At 38.4% G+C, this 27,717-nt stretch overlaps 1 protein-coding gene across 16 annotated transcripts in view; it reads left to right on the top strand.

Annotated features, from left to right (window-relative positions):
- The window catches only part of BAZ2B (bromodomain adjacent to zinc finger domain 2B), a 115,405-nt gene extending 88,611 nt beyond the window's left edge, over positions 1–26,794 (top strand). For 10 of the 16 annotated variants that reach the window (XM_064661775.1, XM_064661790.1, XM_064661786.1 and 7 more), the window contains 18 exons: positions 605–670; positions 3,351–3,491; positions 4,243–4,497; positions 5,120–5,334; positions 6,726–6,800; positions 11,833–12,073; positions 13,696–13,758; positions 14,935–15,079; positions 16,496–17,157; positions 17,670–17,946; positions 18,121–18,276; positions 18,693–18,853; positions 19,751–20,061; positions 20,447–20,582; positions 22,211–22,357; positions 23,072–23,331; positions 23,982–24,125; positions 25,322–26,794. In XM_064661775.1, the coding sequence (XP_064517845.1) occupies positions 605–670; positions 3,351–3,491; positions 4,243–4,497; positions 5,120–5,334; positions 6,726–6,800; positions 11,833–12,073; positions 13,696–13,758; positions 14,935–15,079; positions 16,496–17,157; positions 17,670–17,946; positions 18,121–18,276; positions 18,693–18,853; positions 19,751–20,061; positions 20,447–20,582; positions 22,211–22,357; positions 23,072–23,331; positions 23,982–24,125; positions 25,322–25,475 (3,609 nt within the window). In that variant the 3' untranslated portion in view covers positions 25,476–26,794. The remainder of the gene's footprint in view (positions 1–604; positions 671–3,350; positions 3,492–4,242; positions 4,498–5,119; positions 5,335–6,725; positions 6,801–11,832; positions 12,074–13,695; positions 13,759–14,934; positions 15,080–16,495; positions 17,158–17,669; positions 17,947–18,120; positions 18,277–18,692; positions 18,854–19,750; positions 20,062–20,446; positions 20,583–22,210; positions 22,358–23,071; positions 23,332–23,981; positions 24,126–25,321) is intronic. The other 6 variants (XM_064661789.1, XM_064661788.1, XM_064661787.1 and 3 more) reach the window with 3 other exon arrangements.
- The last annotated feature ends 923 nt before the right edge of the window (positions 26,795–27,717 follow it).

Here is a 27,717-nt window from a genome sequence, read left to right as displayed (position 1 = left end):
CTTTCAAGGCGAAGCTCCCATACTTAATGCCCTAGAGCAGTGCTCCTTAATGCATTTGAAATTACTGCCATAATTTATTGAGGGACAGGCATCAGTAAACCAAGTGTTGTTGTGTACGTATGTGCACCACCACTGGCTTGATTAAAACTGATCTAGAGCTGAGAATGTTAATTTGTTGCTTGGTTACAAAAATGTTAGTATTTGCAATCTTTGAGAAAGACCAGTATAAAATTTCTGCTGAATTGGCTATTGAAGAAGTAAATTGCAAGTTCCGTCATAGCAGATGTAAGGTAACTGACCTGTTCCAGCCAACCATTATGCTTTTTGTTCTGCCAGCTTATGAAGGAGCATCACAACTGACCATAAGTAAACCTGTATGCTTCTTTTTTACACTGTCTCCATGTTCATTGCTTTACCTTTTTGCTTTTGATTGTTCTTGTATTTGCTTTCTAAACCTGAACTAAAACATGCACAGACTTGGCCATTCTTGTCCTATATTTAGTATTTACTGTGACTTGTCTATTAATGCTAAATTTGTTATTCAGCTTTTTTACTGATTTGAAAATGTGGATTAGTTTTGTTCTAATATTACCTGCTTCAATAGGAACGCGAACGGAGAAGACAACATATGATGCTTATGAAAGCCATGGAAGCACGTAAAAAAGCAGAAGTGAGTATTAACCTCGGAAAGCTTGAGGTTTTCGTGGTTTCATTCTCTAGTTATCTGTAGAAGAGCAGTGTCTTTGATGTACATGTGGGTAGTTTCGTTTGTCTACATGGCAGTGGTAGGACAAGAAGTAATAGGCACAAATCGAAATACAGGAAATTCTGTTCAAACTTAAGAAAAACTGTTATACTTGGAGGGTGATGGTTGAACACTGGCACAGATTGCCCAGTTTTGAGAGTTCTGGATGTTTTTGAGAGGAAACATAAGTAAAATACAAAAGGACATAATTGCTAACTTATTTTTTGGTTTTATGTATTTTTCTATATCCTGAGACTTTTATTTTAATCTCTGTATCCTGAGACTTTTATAAAGAAAGTACAGATAACTAAGATATTGAAGTAAAATAACTGTAATTATAGCAACTAGTTGTCAAAGAAGTTTTAAAACTTTTCTCTTGGATGTATTCACAAACTTAAATAAAAGTGGCTGACCAAAACCAAGCAATATTGACTAATACTTCAGTGCAAGGAAATAGAGGAAAATGATGCCCTAAGCACCCATCCCACTGTTGGAAATCAGGATGCCAGGCTACATGATTGTTTAGTCTGATCCAGTGCTGTAACTGTATTCTTGCTCTAGTAGAAACAGAATAGTGGTTAAAGTTTGCATTTTTAATCATAACTGCAAATTACTGTGTTGCCACGTAAATATCCATATGTACACCTCTTGTTTTCTTCAGGCTTGGAGTGTTTCTAATTGGCAAAAACAAGTTGTAGGAAATGCCAGTTGGCTTTGAGACCTTGACATAGTTTAAGATAAAAGGCAATAAACAATTTAAAAAAATAAGCCAGGGAGTATTTTCCATTTTAAAATAAAGTTTTGGATTTTGTGTGCTGCTTTAGTGTATTGTGAATTTCTACACGGGATGTCCCTTATGAGCTCACCACAGATACGAGGCCTGTTGTTGGCAATACAGAGGGTGCTTGCACAGCTGCAGAGCAGGAAGCAGTTGGGCAGATGGGGAGTTCTGTATGTCACTGCTTTTTTCTGCCAGTGTTAATTTACTGGTCCAGACATGTTCTTTGTGTCCAATGAGAAACTCAATCTTGCATAAAATCCACCAAAGACTGTAGTAGTAGAGGTCCTGATCTCTGTGCAGTCACAGTGGTTATCCACAGGAGTCACCAGTGCTCTAGTAATACTCAGAGTCGTAGGGCCTGCCAGAACTCCACAGTGGAGGCAGTGGTTCATAACGATCTGCAAATGTGGCCCAGCCCTGACAGGATCGCCCACACTGATCTGTGCAAAACAGGGTGGTGGTAAATGGAAGAGACCAGAGTGACCTCCTAAACTGACAGAATAGTGGAGAGTGGTTCCGAGTAACGGGAAGCAGCTTGGCTTGGTTCTTCAGCCCTTCCGTGCCCCCAGGTGGAAAGCACATACGGTGTCTTCACCGCTGGAGCAGATTCTTCAGTCATGACTCCCACACACCCCTGTGTGTTTGTGGGTACGTACTCGGTCCTGTGCTCCAAAGAGGAGCATCGACAGATGCAGATTCCATACATTCTGCGCTTGATATTGGATACACAGAGGTGTGTAGGGAATTGTGTTGTCAGGACAGTGGATTGGTGCTGGGCATGGGGCTGCAGAACCCCTGGAGCCAGGGATAGGAAAGGCCATTGGAGCTCCAAATTCAGAGTAAGTCTTGGCGGTGTTGCCGGTGTATTTTGGTTCTGAAAAAATCTCCGGAGCAATTAATTAGGGGTGAGATAAGAAAGGGTTTATTTGCCAAGGCAATAGATGATATAGACGCGCGCGCCCGAGAGGTTACATTTTATAACATTATCCATCCAATCCCAGATGTGTCCACCCTTTGGCCCTTCCTCTGGACTGCCCTGGGCCCTCCCCCTGAGAATTGGGTCTGGGGTCTTTTTGGGACCACCTACTTCATCATCTTCAGCTTCATCAGAGTACAAAGGGTACATTGTTACCTAGTTTTTGACCGTACTCTGTGGTTTAGGCCCTGATATGCTGTTCTCCAAACAGTCTAGGCCTTTGCCTTGACAAAAGACTAAACACTGCTACTGGATTCAGGGGTAGGTTGATATAGAAGGCATAGAATGGGGTAAAAGGGTTAGGGAATGTGTAAACAAGGGAAAGGAACAAGGAGACAAAGGGGTTTCTGCTTTTTAAAACCTACAATTCTTACCAGTCTTACAAATATTAGAAAAATAAAAAAAACCATTAGGGGCTTAAGGCATCAGCGGGTTAGAGTGACAGAGGGAGCGCAGTAATGTGTGGGACATCTCTGGAGAGGGCATTGGGAGAGACAAGTAATAAAAGCTTGACTTTTCACTTGATGATCCCCGTGTTCTGATTGTGTAAATGAGACATAAAGGGCCATTCAGTTTTCAGATTGCATGTGAAGTACATGGTAATTCAAGCCCAGAATCTACCTGTTTGAAAAGATCTGTTGTGTTTTATACGCTATTCATATCCAGTTTGTGTATTATGGGAATTTTTAAACCATGTGTTGTTCACTTGTCCCTTTACTTTAATGCAAGTTCCTTAATTGCTGTGGTAATTATAAGGTTACATAAGTAGTGCTTTTTAAATTTGTGGATTGTTCCTTTGTAAGTTTAATATGTAAGGTTTATTTTCTGCCCTTTTAATTCTGCTTAAGGAAAAAGAGCGGTTAAAGCAAGAGAAACGTGATGAAAAAAGATTAAATAAAGAACGTAAGCTGGAACAGCGAAGATTGGAATTAGAAATGGCAAAGGAACTAAAGAAGCCTAATGAAGATATGTGCTTAGCAGACCAGAAGGTAATCACAGCAACATAAACTTATTTTCTTGCTTTTTGTTTGTGTATTTTATCATTGTGACAATAACTTTTTTCTTGCAGCCACACCCAAAGCATTCAAGTTTTGATCCAGCTAATTAGAGAACTATTTGAAATATATACAAATACAAAATATTAGAACACTTCAGTGGCACATGTTTAGTTAATGAAAAGCTTTTTGTTTAAAAGCAGCCTGCTTCCCAAAAAGCACTTGCATGATTGCTTCAAAAAAATTCTTTACTCTGAGTTATTTTTACATCGGGAATATGCATCATGTCTCAGTACACAGACACTAGGTAGTCATCTAGACAACTCTTGTAAGCTGTTGCTCAAAAAAAATTACTCTCACAGTCTTCTGTGGTTTTAGTTCTTGTCCTTACAGACTTGACAAAGCTCAGGTTCCAAGCCTCTCTGTGTCAGAGAAATCCCTTCTCTTTGCCCCCTAAATATTTTTACACCACCTTTTACAGTAATTCGGCTCAGCATAAATCCTGGTAGCATCTGCTGACCAAAAAGGAAGTACATCTTAATCTCTCGCCTCCTGGACTGTGAAAAGGTCGATGTGTTTCAGCATGGAATGGCTGGGGAGCGCAGGTTCCCTGTAGCCTTTCTCTTCCAGCATTGGCATGCTGGAGGTCATAAGGAAGTATCAGCCCATTTCCTTAGCTGGTATCAAAAAAGGGTTCGTTCGAAATATACTGCTGAAGCTTGCACTGGGTTTTGTTGCTTTCCAGCCTTTCCCAGAGCTGCCTCGCATCCCCGGCCTCGTCCTCGATGGAAGCACGTTCTCAGATTGTCTCATGGTGGTGCAGTTCCTGCGAAACTTTGGGAAAGTTCTTGGCTTTGATGTGAGCGTGGATGTCCCCTCCCTGAGTGTCCTTCAGGAGGGTTTGCTCAACATAGGGGACAGCATGGGAGAAGTACAGGACTTGGTTGTGAAGCTTGTCTCTGCAGCTGTGTGTGACCCAGGACTTGGTACAGGATACAAGGTAAAAAAAAAAAAAAAAAAAGAAGGAAAAAAAATCCATAGGAAACACCCTGTATATACGAATGTATTCTTCCTAGTGCCTCTGTGACACCTCTCTGATTTGGATTTCCATTCACTTTCCTATTTCTTTTCTTTGATGTTACTGTTCTAATGTTACTCCAAGACTTTCTGTGCCCTGTCAGTCTTCCGATTTTCCAGAACTCATATATTTCTGGGCACTTTCTCTACACACACACGTCCCATTTTTATTTGGACCTTTTGTAGGGCACTGTCACATCTGAGGCTACCTGTATTAACTCCTTTCCCCCCACCCTCTTCCATTCCAGAAATCTACACAGCATCATTGTACAAAACAGTATTCATCAGTTTCTAATTCATCCATTTAATTATTTAATTATTATTAATATTATCTCTGTTCTTAAGAACTTAGGGGTGAAGACATAATAATTTTTTACTGTATTTAAGATTTACATTTGAATAGTTTTCAAGAATAATCATGTTTAAAAGTCCTTATGTAAAAATGCAAATGAACCCACCCCCCTCTTCTAAAAACAATAATATGGCCTACAAAGGAAAATAATATTTTAAAACATAATTGTTTGAAATGTCTTTATCCTTTTTAGGCCAAAACTATTCTTGGGGAACACTTACTGAGTGTTGGTATCAATCGAGACAATGTGTCTGAGATTCTGCAGATATTCATGGAGGCTCACTGTGGGCAAACAGAGCTGACAGAGAGCTTGAAGACAAAAGCTTTCCAGGCACACACGCCAGCTCAGAAAGCATCAGTACTTGCTTTTCTGGTCAATGAGTTAGCGTGCAGCAAAAGTGTAGTAAGGTAAGATTTTTCCTAAAGAGGTGTGTAAAAATAAAATTATAAAAATGTTGTAGCTCAGAAATACTGTGAATACACTGTTCTGTTATAGTAGGGCTATTGACATTCTTATAATGAAAGCTGAAATTGGTCGAGTTACTGCTTCTTACCTTTATTTCCTTCTGATATGACAGAACAATACAACTTTGTTTGAAATAGAACTCCATGTTTGGTCCATAATTTTGTTTCCAAAGCTTGCACCAAAATTTCTCCAGCAATTTTTGGAGTAAAATACGAGGTTGATTATAAAGCAATGTACTAGGTAGTCTAGCAAATAATTTAGAAGAGTTGTTCAAATCTTCTGCAGTATTCTTTTTTCCTTTTGTTTTTCAAGACATGTCTTGTCTAAATGCTTTAACTGGGGTCATAAGGTGAGGTGGCAAACTTGATGTAGTAATCCAAGAAAGGTGTGCACTGCATTTCAAAATTTTAAAGCCCCCTGTGTTCAACAACTTGTCAAAACCCAACAACGTGCAATAAAAGTTACGAAATGCCAGTCTCTAGGATGCCTGTTCTCCCACAGACTGACTTACTGTGGTAAAGTCTTTTATCACCTCACTGAGTGCTGCTTTGTTTCCTGGTAAATTCTGTGGGTTTGGTACATGGTGCTGCCAAAGCGAATCAGGGCTGTGTAAGGCAAGAATGGAAGAGATACTTCAGGTTTTCCAAAGCTGAAAACTAGCAGGAGTGGCCAGTGCAAGTACTGTGCATGAGCTGTGCAAGAGAGTTCATGTGTATCATTCAAATTCATCGTAGTAAGAAACTTCCTCTTGTTGCAGATGACTGTTAAGTCCTGTTTGTAGAAACGATCACTCAGAACTTGAGTTTCTGTATTTTGATTATAGAAACAACTATAATCTGCTGAATTGCTGAGGCTGGGATGTGTTGGGAGCGGGCTTGCAGACGGTGGCTGGACTGAAGCCTGTGTTTTGGTTCCTCAGTTTCTGCAGTGAAAAGTGAATGTTGGTTTGTAGATCCCAGGGGTCCTGGGCAGAATACCTTGGATGTACCACTGGTAACTGTTTTTTCAGCACAGGCATAGCTGCTTTGTGGCAAAGACATCTGGAGGCTTGGTGCTGAATTAGAGCTGTGGAAGGAAATGTCAGCTGTTTTGAATGACATGCTTCTTCTGGAAAGGAAGCTGAGGTGATACTGTAGCTAAAGACTGACATAGGTACAGCTGCATCAGTGTTCCGGGTATTGACATTTGCTAGCTTTAAAATGGTTTCTTTTGAATTTTAACCAAGACAGTTTTTTCTCCAAGACAGTTTTTCGAGGCAAAGTGTCTATACATAAATGAATGTCAGAAAAAAATGTGTACGCTCGCAGTTAATGGATTATTTTGTCTTTGACAGTGAAATTGATAAAAACATTGATTATATGTCAAACTTAAGGAGAGATAAATGGATGGTTGAAGGCAAACTTCGGAAGTAAGTTTTGTTTCTTTAAATATTACAATATATTGCTTTTTTGCCTTTGTTCAGATATGGTGCTATATGGGGAATTGCTTCTGAGAACATAATTAGCTGATGCAGTTACAGGTTTACCAAGAAATTAGTAACCAAACTACTTAATTAAGATAGATGTGGATTTAGAATGGTGCAACACCAGTCTTTTACAGTCTGTTAAAGACGCATGAGATTCAGAGGGTTAGTGTCCCTCAGAACCGTAGCAAAGTCAAGTCCATTTTTAATTTTTTGGAACAAAGTAAAAAGTTTTTAATTGGAATATTAAAGGAACTGTAAAATTGCTATTGACGTTTTCAAAGTTTATTTGGACCTACCATAATTCCCACAGTTCATTCTGAAAAGCGTTTTAAGATGACATGATTTTCCTACAACAGTTGCCAATTAAGTTTTGCTAATTTATGTTTTCTTAGTGTTTCCCATCTGTCAGTGTTGCGTTGCTCCCTATAGCTAGGGATCAGATGTAGTATGCAAACTTTGAGATATTTTATATATTTTTATTGAAGGTAAAATTGGAACTTTTGAAGGGTTGTCAGTTCATATTCACTGTTCTCCCATCCTACAAGACAAAATTCCATACAGCAAGCACACGGCTCCAACTCCCAGGAAGCTGGACGGCATAAAGTTAATGAATCACAGGGGGTAAAAATGCATAGCCAGACTCTACTTTTTTTTTCTTTGTCATCTTTACCTCTTGCTAGGAACAATAAATCCTTTCTTAGCCCTTGCTTTAGGTACTTTTGTTTCTAATCTTATGTCTCCCTTTTTTCCCTTTAATGTATCTCAGAAGGAAGAAGGAAAGAAGTAAAGAAGAAGGACAAGAGGGAGGTAGAGGAAAAAATTAGACCAACAAAAAGAAATTCTCTACTGATAGTGCAGATCCCAGTCTGCACAGGGTTAATGTAATTTATCTTTTAGGATAATCCAAATACCTTTTTCCTTTCTTCATCTGTATCCCTTCTATGGGATATAGTTTAAAAACTGTTTTTGAAGTTCTGATGTAGCCAACTTACCATTAGTTTAATGGGACCCTTCCCTGTCCTTGTCTTCTTACGGCCTGCTTAGTCTTTCTCTCCCTCCATCAAACTGTAAGTACTTGTAGATGTAGGATTTTCTCTTTTCCTTACAATCTCTCATTTCTTCCCTTTCAAATAGTGGGCATAATACCCTGAAGTCCCAAGCCCCTCTTCCTTGCTACAATCATTTCTCCATTTCTTATTTTCTCCCCTCCTGTGTGGATTTCAGATTCCAGTAGTGCTGACCCTATTTTTGAGCGTAAGTATCGCAGGAGAGCTTGGAAATGTTGCTCTTCTGCTTTGAATTCACTGGGCTTGATTCATCTCTCTCATCCTTGGTTCAAAATTTTTGGATTTTCCACTGTTTTTCTGATGAACTCTAAGCTTTTTAGAAGAGCCACCTTTGATCAATTTAAACAATGTTCTCTTCTTTATTCTGTCAGTTGGTGTTTTTCATAAACTCTTACAACTGTTCTGGGGCTTCTCTGAAAAGAAATCTGTACATTTCAGTCTTCTTTTTGGTCTTTTTTTCTGCTTCCAGACTTCATTCTTACACGGTACCTTCCCCATCCATTCACATCTCAGTCTAATTTTTAAGCATCCCAGTCCCAAACAGTTTTGCATGGGAATACCTGGTTTCTTGACCACTCGCAGTGTGATCAGCAAATGTGGCCTCTTTTCACCTGCCCTCAGACCTTTAGGAGCTCCTCAGTACATCCCATTGTGTGGGAAGTGTGGAGTGGATGGATAATGGATGCTGAGGAATGGGTTTATTTGATCTCAGCCTGGCTTGCCAGTGTTTGCTGTGGTGAAGGCTGGCTGGAGGTGTATCCAAGTGGGATGAGAAGAGATTCTGCCTGTATCAGATATTTTCACTGAGTGATTTTTTTGTGCCGGTGTTTTCACTTGTAATCAGATAAGCTTCTCAGCTGGGAAGGGGGGCAAAAATAAAATATAAAAGCCTGTGCCTTGAAAGATAGAAAAAAAGCAAAATTAAAATCCCAAGTTGGAAAAAGGAATTATATTTTATTTTAAGGGATGCTCCTTTTTCCCCCTTGCTGCCGTCCCTCCTCTTCTCCTTCCCCCTACGATCTTGATAAGTATGGTTGGAAATTGAATTCTGAGCTGCCTGGACAGTTTCTGCTTAGCTGATGGTCAATGACAGATTGCATCTGATTCCTTCTCTGTTACATTTAGATGTGAATCGTGATACTAATCACCATTTTTGTAAAGGCACCCGTCTCATACAATCAGTTCATCTTTCTTTGTGCTTTCTGTATGACAGCTGTGGTCAAAAGGCTGTCTCACCTGAGGTGGTTTGGTGATTTTTTTAACTAGATAATCAGTCTCAGTATCTCCTTTTCCATTACATGTCTTCTCTTTGGCATCTCTTTTGTAGCTTGATCAATATAAAATGGAAAAAAATTGAAATATAGCCACTTGAAGAATCATATGATATCTGGTTGTTTTTACAGGACTTGTAGTACTGCAACCCAGATTTTTCACTGCAACAGTGTTCTTTTTAACACACCAGTATTATGGCATGCTCTGTGTAAGTTAAGTTCTGTTGAATAAAGCCATCACAACTGTAAATGATGATGGTATATGAAAAGCAGTCACAAAGGGGAGAAATTACACCCTGAGTTTGCGTAGGAGGTGCTAATGCTGATTTGTGAAACTTTCATTTTCTGACACCCAAGGTGAAGCATGTTATAAGTATGATGTTAAGAATTTCTTTGCCTTGGTACTACCTAAAACTAGGAGGAAGGCATGAAAATTAAGTCAGAAGATGAATTTTTCTTATATGATCTAGTAAACATTATAGATGAGATTAGAGCAGGCTTAAGTCACACATCTGGTTCTTTGATGGGCCATCCACTCTTTTTATGGTCCAGTAGACTTTATGATTCTCTCAGCAGCTGCAGGTGTGGTTTTGGTCCATATCTGTAAATGAGAAAGCCAGGACAGTTTTGTGAGTGAAGGTTTTCTTCTCTCAGTGAGCCATATGTGTAGGTAGCAGCAGGAAAATTATACTGCTTCTTGAAATACCTGAACATTTTTAAAGCCATGTCATTGGTTTCTGCCTCTATGCTACTCTGGATACAGACTGCTGCCTTCATACACTTGTGGTGCTGTCAAAAGGGAACATCTTTGGTTTGTTTTCATCCTTGATAATTTGCAGTGTTGTGCAAAGCTTCCTTTTGTGCTCGACAGCATTACATCTCCATTTTTGCTGTCAGCAAAGGTAGCCTTTTTTGCTTCTTCTCATTTCTTTTAGGTATATGAAAAAGGTGTTTGCTGGTCATTGAACTTCCACTTGCCAGGTGTATTACTGAATTGTCTTCAAGATTGTCTTAGTCTAAATTGTCTCTGAAATCATGCAGTCACGCAGCAGTCAATCCACTCATTGACTAGTGACTGTGATAGTTAATTCCTGTGTATAGGCAGGAATTTCTAGTCCACGTGAAGAGGATTTGATGGCTTGAAGTTATCCTTATAAAAGGGAATTTTTTTTTCAAAAATATGTAATTCAGAGCGTGGGTAGTATTGATACTCAATGGCACTAAGGCTTTTTGCACAAAACCTGAAAATGTTACCTGCTTCCAAGTTCATTGAGAGGCTTGAGAAATTTTTTTTATCAAAAAGTATTTTGAATTGCTGAAATAGGTAAACATCCATTTGTTTTGGAAAAATAAAAGCATAAAACTTTCTAAATTCTCTGGTGGATTAACCACTGCATAAAACCCAAACCAACAACAAAACCACACCAAAAAAACAAAACTCAGCAGTTTTCACTTCCCCTTGATGATTTCTTGCCTAGCAGTCTTTTTTCTAAAAAGCACTGCTCCCAGTCGAACGGCGGCACCTTCGTCCCAGGCTGTGCTCTTGGGTCCTGGCTCTGTCCAGCAGCATTTTCCAGGGCTGATCCCTTTGTCAGTGTCCCGGAGCCAGTGCTTGGGCTGCACTCATCGGACCTGTAGCCACTTGCTGTATGGAATATTGTTCTGTAGGATGGGAAGAGAGAGGAGTACGACAAGGAAAAATTACGTCCTGGTAATTGTGTTTGTCGTTACCATCCTACTTCTCCCATCCTACCTTCTTCCAGTCATCTCTTACAAAATCTTTGTCTTTCCTACATGTTTATGAATCTCTTCTAAATCAGTTGCATTTTTGGTCTGCGTTATAAGTGACTGGTTTGGCCTGGCTATTTATACCTCCTGTGGTTCAGCATGTTTGCCTGCTAGCTCCCTGAGAGGTGGAACTGTAATTTTTGCTGTGTGGAATCTTGTCTTATAGGGGTTTTGTAGAAGAAGAAGGTCTACTACAACCATAATTACTGGTATGTAAGTTTCCCTTTTCTTTCATAAAAGGAAAAATGACAGTTTGAGTAATCTGCTGATAGTTGAGGGAGCTAAGATTTCCAGGGGAAAAAAAGTATATATCCTAGAATAAAAACATCAGCCAAAGGACTAAAATAATATAAAAAATTTATTAAAATTGTGGGGGGAGGAAATAAAAAGAAAAAATTAAGCTAACTTTGCTGTTTCCGTGCAAATATAATTTCACACTTCCAACTGAGGATTTTTGCCTTTCCCTCCTCCCTCAGACACAGGTATTTTATCATCATATCCTTAGATGCAGTAAATAAAAGATAAGTTGAAATTGTTCTTTCTTCTAATCGTCTTTTCTGACTTTTCAAAATCCCTCCCGTGTTTCATTTCTTCTAAAGAGTTATGCAGTAAAATTCACCTGGGAGAAACAAAGTCCATTCAGAACGGAATTAAGAGTCTTAAGGGGTTTTATAACCTCAATTTTTCTTGTTGACTAATGACAATAAATACTGAGAAAATATAATCTCATATTAGAACAGAAGCTCTAATTTAAGTCTAAACTGTCTGATTTTCTCTCAGTCGCAGAGGAAGAGAGGAATGTTTCTGCTCCAGACACAGTCCATAGTTTCCCCCCTTGTGTGTTCCCAGGCTCAGGATCATCCACGCCAAGAAGACGGGGAAGCGCGAGGCCGCGGGGGGCGGCGAGGGGGGCGAGGAGCCGCATTCCCTGGAGCCCCCCCAGCCCGGCCGCAAGCGCCGCCGGAAGGGCGACAGCGACGACGACGACGACGACGAGGAGGACAGCGAGGACCAGGCAGATGAGGAGGAGGAGGATGAAGAGGACAAGGATGAGAAAAAAGGAAAGAAGGCAGATGTTTGTGAGGATGAGGTGGGGGATTTCAAGTGAAACCAAATTTACTAATAAGTTAAAACTCGTTTTCCTTCTGTTTCTCTGTAATATGGCACTGCTTCCCCAAAATGTTGCAATAAAAAGGAGGGAAGAATAACTTACCTCTAACGTTTTTAAATTTTTATTAGTTTCAGTTATTTCGTTAACTAATAAATAGAAGTGTCAAGTTACATTTAACATTCTCTATTATAAAGCCTGACTGTGACCTTGCTGTGTATTTTTTTTGCAAATCCAGGGTAGTCACTGCTCGGCTGTGTTTGATCACAGGATGATAAATTTTGCTGGTCAGTATCAGATGCAATACAGGAAGGATCACTGAAATGGTTTTAGCTTGTTGAACTGATTTTTAATAGAAATGCCCAGGCTTCCCCTGTATGGAACCTGATACAAGACACAAGCAATACCAAATACTGTATTTTAGTGCACAGGGTGTTGCACCGTTTGCCTGAAAACGATCCGTTTGTGCAAGGTTCAAAGTGAATTTTTAAGACTGCTTGAACAATGCATGAATCCAACATATTAACTCAGATCTTTGCAAATGCTCTTTATTAGAAACCCAGCTAATTTCGAGAGTAGGAACAGCCCTTTGTGCTGTTGTTCTCGATTTATTTCAAGTACTGGAATGTGTGTGAATTTAAGAGAATACCTTAGAGGAATAGCATAAGGTTCTTACAAATAATTCAGAATTAAAAATAAGTCTTATTTAGATTTCTGATCTCAAATCATTCTCTCCCTTAATCCTTTTCCCTCTTGTACAATCTCCTGTTTTGGTGCACTGGGCATTTCATAGGCAAAATTCCTGTAACTCTGTAGAGAAATTAATTTTCTGATCTAGCAGAAGTTTCATTGCATTTGTGCTCTCTGTGGTATTTCAGGAGGCTTCATTCTGGTACACTTTTACAGAACTAAGAAATACAAGGCCTGTATCTTAGGGTGTGGATGATTTTGGTTGTATTCTTTTGGAAACTTACTGTTATCAAGAAAGACTTTCTTGAACTAAATTGAAACTCTCTTTATGGAAAAGACTCCCATTTTTAAACTGTCAAGAAGAAGGCAACTATAGACTTAATCATGGGTGCATTCCTCTTCAAAAATCAGCAGGGTTGGTGCTGTAACTTTTATAGCAGTTGTAATTTAAAGTGGCTCTACAGTTTCATGTAGACATTGAAATAAAATGCAAATGTGGACTTACCAAACACTTCTAAGAGATCCATTATTTTATGCATGAAAACCTCTTTAAATTAATTTGAATATCAAAAAAGCTTCATAGAAACTAAGATTAAATTTTATAATGTTGAGTGTTCATGCACAAACTGAATTATTTCTTCCAGTAAAAGAATGTTTTCAGCAAACATTTGGCCATGAGCCTTCTCCTTCCTACGCATCTAGGATGTTTGGAAAAGATTAAAGGTGTATCCTTTTTTCAGTTAGGAAAATACTAGTCAAATACATTGAACAAGCACACAATTTGAACTTTATTTTTTCCTTAGTATTTGCCTCTCATTTTCTGTTACATCTTTTTACTGTAATAATGGTAAGACATAGTAGTATGCTTGTATTATGAAATAAATTTGGTGTGACAGTATATTTGGTGATTATAGGATGATGGGGACCAGACAGCAAGTGTTGAAGAACTAGAGAAGCAGATTGAAAAACTGACAAAGGTGAGAGATCATTTGTTTTTGTTATACTACAAATTTGATCACTGGATGTCATGAGTTAAAATGTTTACCATCATTTTCAATGCTCCAAATTAATACAAATTGAAATAAGGATTTCTTTTGTGAAAATATGAATGATGCTACTGTTCAGACACCAGAATTGCAAGTTTAGTCTGGTGGCAGGAAGTGGATGTCACTCAAAAGACAGTTAATAATAATAGTTGTTAATATATTTGCATTTCTGAAAATAAAAAGTAATGTTTTTTTTATCCAGATCTAATTGATTTACTTCCGTCTGTTGATCCTTGCAACGACAAATTTTGTGTACGTGAAGCAGTGCTTCTGTTGTACAATGGATTGTGGTTCTCATACCTTCCTTTCCGTGGCTGATTTCTGGAGCTTCAGGCCCGAGACAGAGATGTCTGGGCTTGACGTTTTGAAAGCAGCAGCAATGGAATAGGAAGAGAAGTGTAAATGAGAACAGTACCGTGCTGTAGATAGGGTACTCATGGCACACGTTTTTATTCTTTGTATTAGAAAATTTGTCATTTAAGACTTTGTGTTTTGGTTTCTCTCATGTTCCAAATCACAATAAATTAGCTGTCCAGAATTCCACCTGACTTCCAGCAGTGCCAATTTAGTAGAGCAAGAATTGAATAAACAAACTGAAGTTCTTGTTGGCCCCCCTCAGAGAACTGTGTTATGATTGAAGAATTTATTTCTGTGCCTTGTTGTTCTCATTCTTTCATAAACAGTTAAAATATCCCATTGGTTTCCCATCAGGAGCTGCACTATCAGGTATCTTCAGGGCTCTGTTCACTGTTTGCTGATGCTGTATATTTGATAGGATCTCAGCTGTTCTTGTGCAACAAAATCTTCGATCCACTGCTTTTTGAGAGTCAGAGATAAAAAGACAGGATCTACCATCACAGTGTGTTTCTAGGCTGAATGAGGAAGTGATTTAATTGATTTTTTAAAGGGAGCTCTGTAAATAAAGTCATAAAGGCAGCAGTTGTGAGTAGAGTATCAGAGACACAGAGACACCCCCCTGCTCTGAATCTCTGAGAGAGCCTCCTCGTGTGATCCTTGCACTTCAGTCTGGTAGCCAGGAGATGTTGTCTGTTACAATGAGGTTCCCCACCCCCACTGAATTATAATGCTTTCTTTTTTTTAAAACAGCAACAAAGCCAGTACAGAAAGAAGTTATTTGAAGCTTCCCACTGTTTGCGTTCGATGATGTTTGGTCAGGACCGTTACAGGCGCCGGTACTGGATTCTGCCCCAGTGTGGGGGAATTTTTGTGGAAGGCATGGAAAGTGGTGAAGGTAAGAACCATAAAGGAGTGATGGCACACAAAGGTACACCAGACCAAGACATGCTGCCCGTCTCAGAGGCACTGGTTTTGTCTTCACCCTCAACCAGATGCTCAACAGGCTGCTGTCAATAGACCTCTCCACTCATGTGGTTGTCTCTGATGTCTCTTTCTGGTGATGAAAGATCAGTTAATACCTTTCAAAATGAGGATTGTTATTTTGGAATTTTTCAGTTTTTGTACTTCTACATATTTTGCTTTTTCATATTTACCTGCTTGTGGTGTTTTTTGACTCTTTCTGAACTATTTCATGTTCCCCTATGGCAGTGAACTTTACGTGTGAAAACTGTAGAATGCAGAAAATTGTTTTCATCTTCAGTTGTTAGATTTTCTGCAAGTACACAGACACTTCTGTGCTTGAAGATATAATAGGTGTCTGCAAAAATGGGAAAATCATTTTCTCGCAGTGAAATGTGGATGGGCTGGTCACAAACCAGAAGCAGGACCTTTGTTTATTTGTGACTGCAGTATCTGATGACCATAAATTAATAAATTGGAATGTTGGATTTTTGCTGACAGTTTTCCATCACATTTTGGACTTTTAAAGACTTTGTCAAAGTTGGCAGTCAGTATAAGAGTAGAAGAGAAATGGTTAAGAAAGACTAGGAGTGCAAAGAAAAATGTTTTTCTTTTCATAAAAGGTAGATCTTCAGATCTTTTGTACCTCCTATGTTTGAAGAAACCTGGTTTTGCAATCAGCTTCTGCTTGTCGTACTTAAAGTTGCTTAGATGTTACATTGTCTGCTTAGCTGTGTGGAGAGTTCCAGTCATGTTGGGTGGCTCTCGAAAGAGTATTAAACTTTCCAGAATGTTGACGTTATTTTACAGTCAGAATTGTTAATGATTTTTATTGAAAGAGGTAAAATATTTAATATTGTGTTTCAGTATTTGGGGAATATTTGATTTCACAACAGGAATTTTGGTTCTCCGCTTCATAGTTGGCTGTGAGTTTAATGAATTATCTTTCTTGCAAAAATAAGCTTAAGGCTGCAGACACTATACCCTCTTGATAATAGAGGAGCTTTTTGATAAAGCACACAGAGTCTTGCAGGAAGAAAGCCGGCAAAAAATGGTTCCTTTCAAAGACTTGGCCCTGATAAACTGCTTCAGATGGGTGAATCCTGTAGTACATTATCTACATTGGGGTTATTTCTCCTCCAGGTGTTTAGCAGGGTTTAAATCTGTATGCTTGGAAACTTGTTTCCCTCTGTGAAGTGAGAAGTGATGTCATTAACAACAGCAACAACAACGAAGACATTGGGATCTAGCATGTGTTGAGCCAAAAGTGAAGTAATTTATTTAACTGTGATGATTGAAATTATTTAATTAGTTATCTATTATATTTAATCTGTTTCTTGTACAATTTTAGGTCTAGAAGAAATTGCTAAAGAAAAAGAGAAGTTAAAAAAGGAAGAAAGTATGCATATCAAAGAAGAATTTGAAACAGAAGAAAAATTACATTGTTTAGCTGCAACTCACTGTGAGCAAAAGGAAGATCTGAAAGAAAAGGACAGCACTAATTTGTTTTTACAAAAACCTGGGTCATTTTCAAAATTAAGCAAACTGTTAGAAGTAGCAAAAATGCCACCTGAATCTGACATTATGTCCCCAAAACCTAATGGCAGTGCAGCAAATGGCTGCACATTGTCTTACCCGAGCAACTCCAAACCCTCTCTCTGCAGTCTGCAGCCCAGCGTGTCCCAGAGCTCCATGGAGAAGTCTGACTCTACTAATCTTTTCAGTCCTAATGCAAGTGGGCCAGGGAAGTTTTACAGTTCTGCCCTGATGCCCAGCGATCAGTTGCTGAAGACTCTGACTGAGAAGAGCAGGCAGTGGTTCAGCCTGTTACCGCGGGTGCCCTGCGACGACACCTCGGTGACCCAGGTGGACACGGCGGCCCCTGCAGCCCCCCTGACCCCTCAGTCACAGCCACCATCCAAGTCCCCGTCCCCTGTGCCATCGCCTCTCCTGGGCTCCACCTCTGCACAGAGTCCCATGGGATTAAGTCCTTTTGCACTGTCACCACTGCAGGTAAACAAACTCACTTTGGAATAGTTTGAATTTGCAGTGCTTATTTGGGCAGGATTTCTGTTTAGACAAATAATTTCACAGATGTGCAATCATGATATCTTCATTTCTTTATTTTTTTTCTGTTTCTAAATGTTGGTAACTAACTACAGAAGTTGTATAATACTAGATTAAGATGTGTAAAATTAGGTTAGTCAATGTATGACATTTTGTACATGTATTTAGGTGATTTGATTTGTCTTTTAGGTTGTTGGCCACTGATATTAAATGGAAAGCAAATAAATAAAAATTAGTTTTTAGAAGTGTGACACACCACACCCTACCTTTATAAGCTGTTATTTTGTTAGCATTAACAGGGCCCTAATAGAAAGCATTTGCACGCCAGTGTTACGTTAGTTTTTCTGGAACCAATCGAAGTACTGAGTAAAGACCTCCTTTATATTTTGATTATTGTTTGACAAATAGCATCATAATTCAAGTTTCTTGGTGATAATAATGGTATTTGTGCTCTGTAGCAGATGAAGACTGGACTACCTATAATGGGTCTTCAGTTTTGTGGATGGCCTACAGGCGTTCTTACTTCAAATGTCCCATTTCCATCTCCTTTACCTGCTCTTGGATCAGGGTTGGGATTATCAGAAGTGAATGGTAACTCGTTCTTGGCATCTAGTGTTCCTGCAAGTAAAAGTGAATCACCAGCAGTACAAACGGAAAAAATTGCTTCTGCCCCTTCTACAGCAGCTGAAGTAGCCAAGCCAGTAGATTATCCTAACCCGAAGCCTATACCTGAAGGTAAGTCTAATACAAAAATAAGATGGAACTATGTGAAGGATAATTTCTACAATGCCACTATGATGTTAAAATTTATTTTCTTTTTAATAATTTTCCTATTGATTTTCTAATCTGATTGTGTGTGATCACATAAAAAAATGCCTGCAAAGTGTTTGTATGCTTATTTTGATTTAGAAATGCAGTATGGATGGTGGAGGATTACTGATCCAGAGGACCTAAAATCTTTGCTTAAAGTGCTGCATCTCAGGGGAATAAGAGAAAAGGCCTTACAAAAGCAAATACAGAAACACATGGATTATATCACTCTGGCCTGCATCAAAAACAAGGATGGTATGTAGCTGATATTTATATTACACATGGTATTGGGGCATCAGACAACTGCTTAGAGCTCTTTGAGATGTGTTTAGAACAGAGTGGCTGGAGAAAAAAGGTAAAGGTCTCCTTGTCTGTAGTTGCATTTTCACCAACCTTGGATTGGAGAAGTGCCATTGCGTATAAATTGCTCTAGTGAGCTCTTTCCATCTCAGTAACACTCTAGCTCAGCCTTGCCTTTCCTTCCCTTCTAGCCTTTAAATTGCACGTTTGAAAGCGTACAGAATTTATTGTCCATACTAGGTATTTTAAGAATAGTACACTTCTACAACAGTTCTTCAGCATTTGACTTGAGTGACGGGTAAATCAGCTTGGATTTACCAGAGAAGTTATAATGCTACTTAAAATAATAAAAATGTGATTCTCAAATACAGTTGCAATTATTGATACCAATGAAAATGAAGATAACCAGGTAACTCGGGATGTTGTGGAAAACTGGTCAGTAGAAGAACAAGCAATGGAGATGGATCTTACTATTCTTCAGCAGGTGGAAGACCTAGAGAGGAGAGTTGCATCAGCTAGTTTACAAGTTAAGGTAAAACCAACTTTTAGTAAAATGTCTCTTTAAAATAAGCGGTAAGAATTTAAAGCAGGTAACAGTCCTTTTGCTGGTGGTAAGTGCCTTCTTACTCCATCCTAATTGCCTGCAAATAAAACAAATACACTGCAGCAGTATCATGGAAATTTGTGTTTGAAACATTTTATTGCCATTCAGTCTGCAACTGAAGGTGCTCAGAATGGCGTTTCCTGGAGTGTTGTCCCGCAGTGCAGTTCTCTGCATGTTTTGTTAACCTCCTGTAAATGCACAGATTGTATTGCACACACTGCTTAACTCTCAGGGGCTTTGTCACAGTTTTGCCTGGTTTGTGTGACTGTTGCTGTTAATACTTTCAGAAAAGCGTACAAGCACATCATAATACTCTGCTCGAGTATTGCAGAGTCATGGAGAACATGTGAGTGTTGTGTGACAGAGTTAAGAATTCTCTGGAATTTGGAATTTTTCCAAGGTGGGTGTAAGGTTATCAAGTTGCATACGTTTGGTTATAGTACAGATGCAGTGTTTAGAATCTAGTTTGGGTGTGAGGTGGATGTTATTTCTGTGTGACCAGTGTATACATTGTTTCATGAGCCTGCTGGACAGGTAGACCTGATCTGGTGTTTCCACCAATAGAACAGGATACTTCACAAGGGGGTAAGAATGTTGTGTAAATAAAGGTCCCTTCAGAAAGTCTGGTAATGCTTGTATTTTTTTGATTAATTATTTTAGTTCTCTGGATATTTTGGAAACTGTCTCTACAGATGGATTACAAGTAACCAAGATCTACTGGAAACAGCGCTTCAGTTACTTAGTTTGATTCCATAGGACAGTTCCTCTGTTTACACTCTGAGTTAACGGCACCCAATAAATGCACAAACCTTTCTATTGACATAGGGTTGGCTGTGTCCTGAACCTGCATCAGAGAGAGACGACTTGGTATATCGTGACCATAAGTCAATTACTAGATTGCACAAGAAGCACGATGGGGATTGTGCTGGAGGCGGAGAAGGCAGTGCCAGCTCTGTAGAGCGGAGGAGTGACAACCCTCTAGATATAGCTGTAACCAGGCTGGCTGACTTGGAGCGGAACATAGAGAGAAGGTATCTGAAGAGCCCCTTAAGTACCACCATTCAGATCAAACTGGATAATGTGGGCACAGTTACTGTCCCTGCTCCTGCACCATCCATTAGTGGTGATGGTGACGGGTAGGTCATTGAGATTAACTTGAAAAATTATTGTGCTTCTTTGCTAATTGGAGCCTATTTTCTTATTGCCTGTTATCTATGTACTTTCTTGTATGTCTGTGATCCATATGGATCATGTTATTCTGCATGGTGCTTTGTAAAGATTTTTTTTGTTACGTTTGTTGATAATCTTGCAAAGTTATCTTATATTTAACTGATTGTGACTAAGCTTTGAGGCACGTAGCCACAGTCTGTGCACTACATGAAATTTAGTTGCTTAAACCTTATACTTATTGGCTGTGTACGTTTTGTCATTGCTTGGCTTTCAGTGTGATAATGATTGTTCCACGTTTCAAATAAGCAAACACGCATGTGACCTACTTAATTTCTCTGTATCTCAATGCAGAACTGAAGAGGATATTGCTCCAGGGCTGAGAGTGTGGAGAAGGGCATTGTCAGAGGCACGCAGTGCTGCACAGGTAGCTCTGTGCATTCAGCAGTTACAGAAATCAATAGCATGGGAAAAATCTATCATGAAAGTTGTAAGTATCTAAACTGCTTTCACTGTTATCCTATTTTCCCATTTTAGACACTTTTAGTTGCCATGGGGAGTAATGCATTTGTTATTATTTCACGTGAAACCTCACACAGTTAAACCGCACACTGGGCATAGATGAATAAGCCTAATGGAAAAGATTGTCCCTTGCTTGCCAAATTCAGCATCCTGAACTTGCTAAGGTAAAAAGCCCTTGTAACTGGTTACTTTAAGATGGTAATTATTCTCTGATGATGACATCTGCGTAAGAGAGTCATTTCTGGCTCCATCTGATGGAAGGTACTCTGCCTGATGGAGTGTTTCTGATCTAATCCATGACACAAGCTTTATGGAGGTTCAACATCACATACCCCAGTTAAGGACTTCATTTTTCAGAAAGCTGAGATGCTCCCAGCGTGTGGCTCCTTTGCACGCACAGTTCTCACCATGGAACATACAAATTGGGCACACAGTTGGTGTGTGAGCAGGCAGGCCAAAGTACCTGTTTCCTTGTACACTTAGCATGTCAGTCTGTGATAACTACATATACAGAAAAAGCATGCAGAGAGAGGGCCTGTGTCAAAATTTGCATGGGCCACTGAACCTCAGAGTTCTGAAAACAAAACTATTACTACAGAAATAGTGATTATGATGTGGTCAAGTATGGCCAGTGCTTATAGTGAGTGCCAAAAGTGATTCTTCCATTTGTGGTCTCCTTCCTATTTTTGTAATTTCTGCCAGTCCTATACAGATTCTAATTACACCTGGACAGTTAAAGGATGATTGAAATAAAAACTGTAATGTAAGGCTGTATCCTTTAGTTTATATAACTATAAGTTTAGAGTTGTATCTTCAGTGCAAAAAGCTTATGAATTTGGTAGGAGCACCTGAAAAGACATTTGAATGTTTCAAGATGCAGTAATTTATTATCCAGAAAGAAAAGTATCATTCTCAATTTGATTGAAATATTCTCTGCATTTAATTACACAGTAAACATAAGTATTTGGTGAAAACATTTGGAGTTCTTTCAAGTTCCTGAAACAAATTTCTAGGTATAGGGGAGTAGCAAAATCACACAGTGTAAGTAAAAAAATTGACAATCCTGTAGATATTCTTAAGTTAGTGTGAATTTTAGGAAGTGATGGGATCATTTGTTTTGCCTTACTGAATTTGTTCACAGCAGCCTTTGGATAAGATCGTTACTGATAATTATATGGAAATACTATTGTAAAATAGAAATCTTCTTTATTAAGTAGCAACTTACATATGCAGTGTGGGCATAAATGAAGAGTTCTGAGATCATATGTGTGGGCCAGAGGGTTTTGATAGGTCTAAGATACCTTTACTTATCACAGACATTAATGAATTACAAAAAGGGCTCATACTTCTGTGTACTGTAGGAAACCTGTCTTTTAATGAATTGCTTTTCCAGTGTGTTCCCAAATGTAGCCTTTAGATCAGTTCCTTACATACTGCATATATTCCTTTTCAGATGTGATCATCAGTAGATTCTGACTGGGGTAAAATGAATTTTGAGAGTGAATTTTTGTGTTTGGAGGAGAAGGGTAATTTAGGTACTGTTCCTGTGTTTCAAAGTTTAAAAATGGAATTAAAACAATTTTTCATGGTTTACAGTACTGCCAAATTTGTCGAAAGGGAGATAATGAGGAACTGCTGCTCCTGTGTGATGGCTGTGATAAAGGCTGTCACACCTACTGCCACAGACCCAAGATCAGCACCATCCCAGATGGGGACTGGTTCTGCCCTGCCTGCATAGCAAAGGTAACGCTCCCTGGCAGGGGGAAGGGACCTGGGCTGAGTGACCTGTTTATACATGGGACAGTTACAGGTGCTTCTATCAATAGAAATAATGCTCTGTGTGTTTTGTGGGGGGCTGCCATTAAATGATGAGATTAACAGTTTTCTATAACTTGGATTTTAGTGGCAGTAAAGGCTACAGTTTTATTTGTTCTAAACTGTGTTTAGAATGTTTAATGTAAGTAGGTACAGAATTTTCATGCTGATTCAATAGCGTAGTTTTTAATCTGACTTTTAGAATTTATTCAGTATTTATCTTGCAAATTTCATCATTGTTGACAGACCAATGTCTTAGAATCTGTTTTAAAAGAAAAATCGGAGAAAAAACCTTGGTAAATATATATTTTTTTTAATTTTGTGTTTATATCAGTCTTTTAGGAATAGACATGTGTTCGTCCAAAGTGGTGCCAGCCCGGTTTGTTAGGAGGTACTGTTTTACTAATCCAAATGTCAGGGGCTTTTATATATTGTCACAAGTTGAGAACCTAAATCACTAGTAACAGGAATTTCTGCAGCCTTATTTGCCTTCAGAGAAGAGCAAAAAGTGAATAATCTCTAATATTAAATATTTCATTTGTTTTGGTGCTTTTACTTCTGATCTTTGTTGCTGTCTATCAGTGATAACAGAGGTTTCTGTAATTTCTTGGTTATTACTTATTTAAGTTCTCTCTATTGTAGGCAAGTGGTCAAACTCTAAAGATAAAAAAACTTCAAATCAAAGGGAAAAAAAGTAATGAACAAAAGAGAAGCAGGAAATTAGCAGGAGAAACAGAGGATGAAGATTCTGCAACTACAAGCGCCTCCTTAAAAAAAGGAAAAACAGACCCTAAAAAAAGAAAAATGGATGAAAATGTTTCTGTAAGCCAGTTAAAGCAAGAAAATTGCACTGCTGTTAAGAAACCTAAGAGAGATGACTCCAAGGACCTGGCTGTATGCAGGTAAAGTTTCAAATTCTAAACTCAGGGGTAACCCTCGTTGAAACAAGTAATGTCTGATTCTTTTTATCCCTGTTCTGGGGAACAAGAACATTGTTCTTTGTCATATTTATATAGACATATATACACATAATGCTTCTTCCAAGAATGGGACACATGACCCCCAGTAGCAGTGGTACTGACAGCTTTCCCAAGTGTAGCCAAGAGGGTTATCCACTGTGTCCCAAGGGCTTTGCTTTATGGAGGAGGACACAAGAATCATCTTCTGTGATACCATTGCTGGTCAGTCAAAAGCAGTGTAGTTTAGCTTTGTCACAGTTTTGGAAAGTCAGTATTAGCACCTTTTTTACTGGTTTGTGAATGGTTTACATTGATGATCAGAGCTGCAGAGCCATGTTTTTCTTTTGGAATGCTAACCATTAAAATTTCTTCTTAACATAGGTTGTCTGGAGAGAACTTAATGTTATTTTAATTACTCAGTTGTCTGTCTTTATATATATTGTTCTGAGCCTTTCACAGGGCACAGAATAAAGTGCTTTCCTTTTATAAAGTGAATAGTTTGGCAGTACATGATGAATTTATAGAACAATGGAAAACCTCTGTAAATGTATGAACAGCTTAAAAATACTGGTTTTAAACCTTATTTTATTCAGCATGATTCTCTCAGAATTGGAAACTCATGAAGATGCCTGGCCTTTCTTACTTCCTGTAAACTTGAAACTTGTTCCTGGTTATAAGAAAGTTATTAAAAAACCTATGGACTTTTCCACCATCAGAGACAAGCTAAGTAGTGGACAGTAAGTAAACCTACTGTAAATTTTACTTTACATTTTAAAAATAATATTAAAATACAGTACATTTTTTTAAAATTAGCTAAACTGTATTAATCTGCCTGCTCTGACACCTCTGTGGTTACTTCTGCAGTAACAATAAAAATTCTTAATTATATGCTTTTATCTTTGCCATAACCAAGTGAAATCCATGTTAGGTGGGAGAACCTGTGGAACTGGCTGAAAAACAGTAAAACTGCCAGGTCAAATGCACCAAAACGATCAACAGGAAGAACTTTTCCTCCTCATCTTTTTTTCATGGAGACATCTTAGTGTTATTACGTGTCAGAGAGAACCATCTGTGTGGGCTTTAAGAGTGGAGTCCCTGTAAATGACGTGGATGTGGAGTGACTTGGCAGCTCTGTTGTGGCCACACTCCAGTAATGGTGGTTAATCATTTTATAGTCCTAGAATTAGACAGCACAACTTCTAAAAAGAGCAAGACAGTGTATTACTCTGACCCCTTCCCTCCTTGTCATAACCCTGTGCTCTAGGACTCCCCAGCACCAAGGCACATTTTGTCATCTGTGAAGACTGAGCCTCTTCAGGCTTTTTCTCCCATGAATATGAGATTTAAATGCTCTCTATGTGCTTATTGGTGTCGGTAGACTTGTAACTTTTATTCTTTTTTTTTTTAATAATTTGTGTGAATATTGGAGCACTCTTTGGGCTGTGTATGTTTGGGGTAATAAAAAGAATAGCAAAGACAATGTTCATGATTATCTGGGCAGCCTTTTTTTGTGCCCATTTGTTCCTCTTGTAGGTAAATGCAGCTCTACTCATTACTTACTTTGAAAGGACCCTGAGCCCAAGAATAGATACAAAAATGGAAAATAGCCATAGCATTTTAACTAGAAAGCTGTTGAAGGGAAAGGAGAATTAGTTTTTAAACAAGTTTGTTTTCCAGTACAGGCATGAAATTCTACCTTACAAAGCTTTTGAGGACAATAACAAATACAGTGGTGAGAGAGTATTTCCTTGCACTGACATTTATTTTCCTGTAAATATTTAAATCAGAATTTAAAAATTAAAAGTATAATTAGCATGTCAAACATTCATTGAATTTTCACTGATGTTAAGAAAGTTCTTTCTCATGTAGTTGAAGTGTTTTTCCCCTTTGATTCTCCATGTTCCAAAAATCATTCACCTTTTTCTTCTTCCAGGTACCCTAATCTTGAAGCATTTTCACTTGATGTCAGGCTTGTTTTTGACAACTGTGAAACTTTCAATGAAGACGATTCTGACATAGGCAGGGCTGGCCACAACATGAGGAAATATTTTGAAAAAAAATGGACAGAGATTTTCAAAGTGAGCTGAAGCTACCAGAACTCTTTTCTTTTCTTTTTTCTTTCTTTTTTTTTTTCCATCTAATGAGGACTGAAGAGACCAGCAATGTGAACTGTATTTACATGAAAGTGCAGGGCACATGTGTAACTAATGACTGGGTTTTTTCCTTTAAAATATCACAGAATTGTGATACTAGTTTTAAAGGCTTCACTCCTACAGCAACCATGGCCCCTTGGTTATTGGTTTGTGTGTTTTAACGAACTAATTTAGGTAGAACAGGGAAGCACACCCAAAGAATTTCAAAGAAAGGGGTGTTATAGTGCAATAGCAATTTATCAAAACGCACTGAATATTCAACCACCAGAGCTCTACTTGGGGAAATGGTTCTCTTTTCCCTTTCAATAAATATCTATTTTTCATTTTTTTACTTTGTAGTTTATTTTTTAGTGAATGTATTTAATTTTATGAATTATTTATGATTATACAGCATTCAGAATCTTCGTTTTCTGTGAAAAGGAAGAATTAGAAAATTGCTTTAAATGTTGAAAATACAACAAGGAATGTTTTAAAATATAAAACAAAGCCAAGTAAAACTGTTTACACTGATGTGCTGTGAAAGCACTAAAAATTAAACTTTACTGTAGAGTTACAAGTACATTTATATATATGTTGCTGCATCACTCGAGTAGTTAAATTGTATTTCAAGACAGTGAAGAAAAATTGAGACATGTATATACTGTTCATTATTGTTTATATTAAGTCTTGTTTTAAATATGTATGATGTGTACATATTGTTTGCAGACATTATTGTTTATGCCTTAGGAGGATGGTAGCATTTTATTTTAGTCTTAAGGTAATTATAGCTCTATTGCTTGTACAGTAATTATCCTCTACCAACACTGTGGAGTCTCCTTAATCTTGGTAGTGCCTGCCTTTGAAACAGGGTGTAGGGGATATTAGTTTTCCATTTTTCTATTTTGTTATATAATTTCAAGCCACCACGGCCTCAAATTCAAGTATAATCATTTGTACCCATGTGGAAGAAAATTGTGACAATTTCCTACGCACACAGTATTTTTTCATAGAAACATTTCCCTCCATTTGCCTTGCCACAGAATAACGGAAAAAGACATTTGTAACCACTGTGTTTTATCTACTGTGTGTTGTGGTGGCCTGTTGGGGCAGATAGATCAGAATTTTTTTTTGTACTAATGTAAGAGTACTTGAAGTTTTATTTAAAAGAAATGTTGTGGAAAGGTAGCATTCTTTTTCTTTTCCTTTTTTAGGAGTGTTATTTTTCACTAGTATGTGTGGCACGGATACAATAAAAGACTGTTTTGCAAACCAGATTTTCTTGGCAATTTTAATACTTCAGCTCCTGTGTATATAGGTGTTTTGTTTTGTTTTTTAATATCTTGGGAGTCTTGCATTTAGTCAGTTCTTACAGTGCATCTAATTCTCCTGGCCTTTTAATGGTGGTTCCAAAGAAGCCTTTGGCAGCAGTCAGAGAGCAGGTCCCACCTGTAAATGTCCTGTCATTGACTGAGGGAGGCCTCGGGGTGTCCCCAGGGCTGGGGTGGCAATGCCCTTACGGTGGCATGGAAACGCACGCCATGGATAATGTGGCTGAAAACCACTGTCCATGTAAAGTTTTGTCCCTTTTTTGGCCTGTGGAGGGCATTAGTCATAATCCTTGCTCTGACTGAAGAAAACAGAAGAATTACAAAGGGATATTGTGGAACACCAGTACTTATAGCTCTCTCATAAAGCACTGTTGGGTGTTTTTTGCTTTTAAACTAGGCCTGCCACATTTGAGCCTTGGAGCCTTGGTTTATATGCACCCTTGCTATTATAGTTCTTGTCTGTACTAAGAAAGAACAGTCAGAACCTATTTTTTTAATGAAATGTTTGTTTCCGTTGCCCTCCCCAGAATATCTTGTTCGATGATATTTTTCTTTTCTAAAGTCTTGTTAAAATAATCCATTATTACGTAGAATAAAAAATTCATATCTGGGTGTCAGGCAGTTTTGCATTCTAATATGAACTCCCCCAGACTGCTCCACACCTTTTCTTTTCATGACCTTTCTGAAGACTTCAGTAAAAAGGTTTGCTGACATGTACCAGAGGTGTGAAGATTAATCAGTGTTGTGAATGTGTGATGGTAAGCTTGCTTAGATAAATCCGAAAACTAATTCTTCGATGAAAAACAGTCTCGGATTCTGTACTGGACAATGCTTTGTCTGCCCTACTAGATCTGTTAGTTTTTTGAAAT

Source organism: Pseudopipra pipra, chromosome 7 (genome assembly GCF_036250125.1).
Source record: "Pseudopipra pipra isolate bDixPip1 chromosome 7, bDixPip1.hap1, whole genome shotgun sequence".
NCBI lineage: Eukaryota > Metazoa > Chordata > Aves > Passeriformes > Pipridae > Pseudopipra > Pseudopipra pipra.
This window is presented reverse-complemented; position numbering and strand designations above follow the sequence as displayed.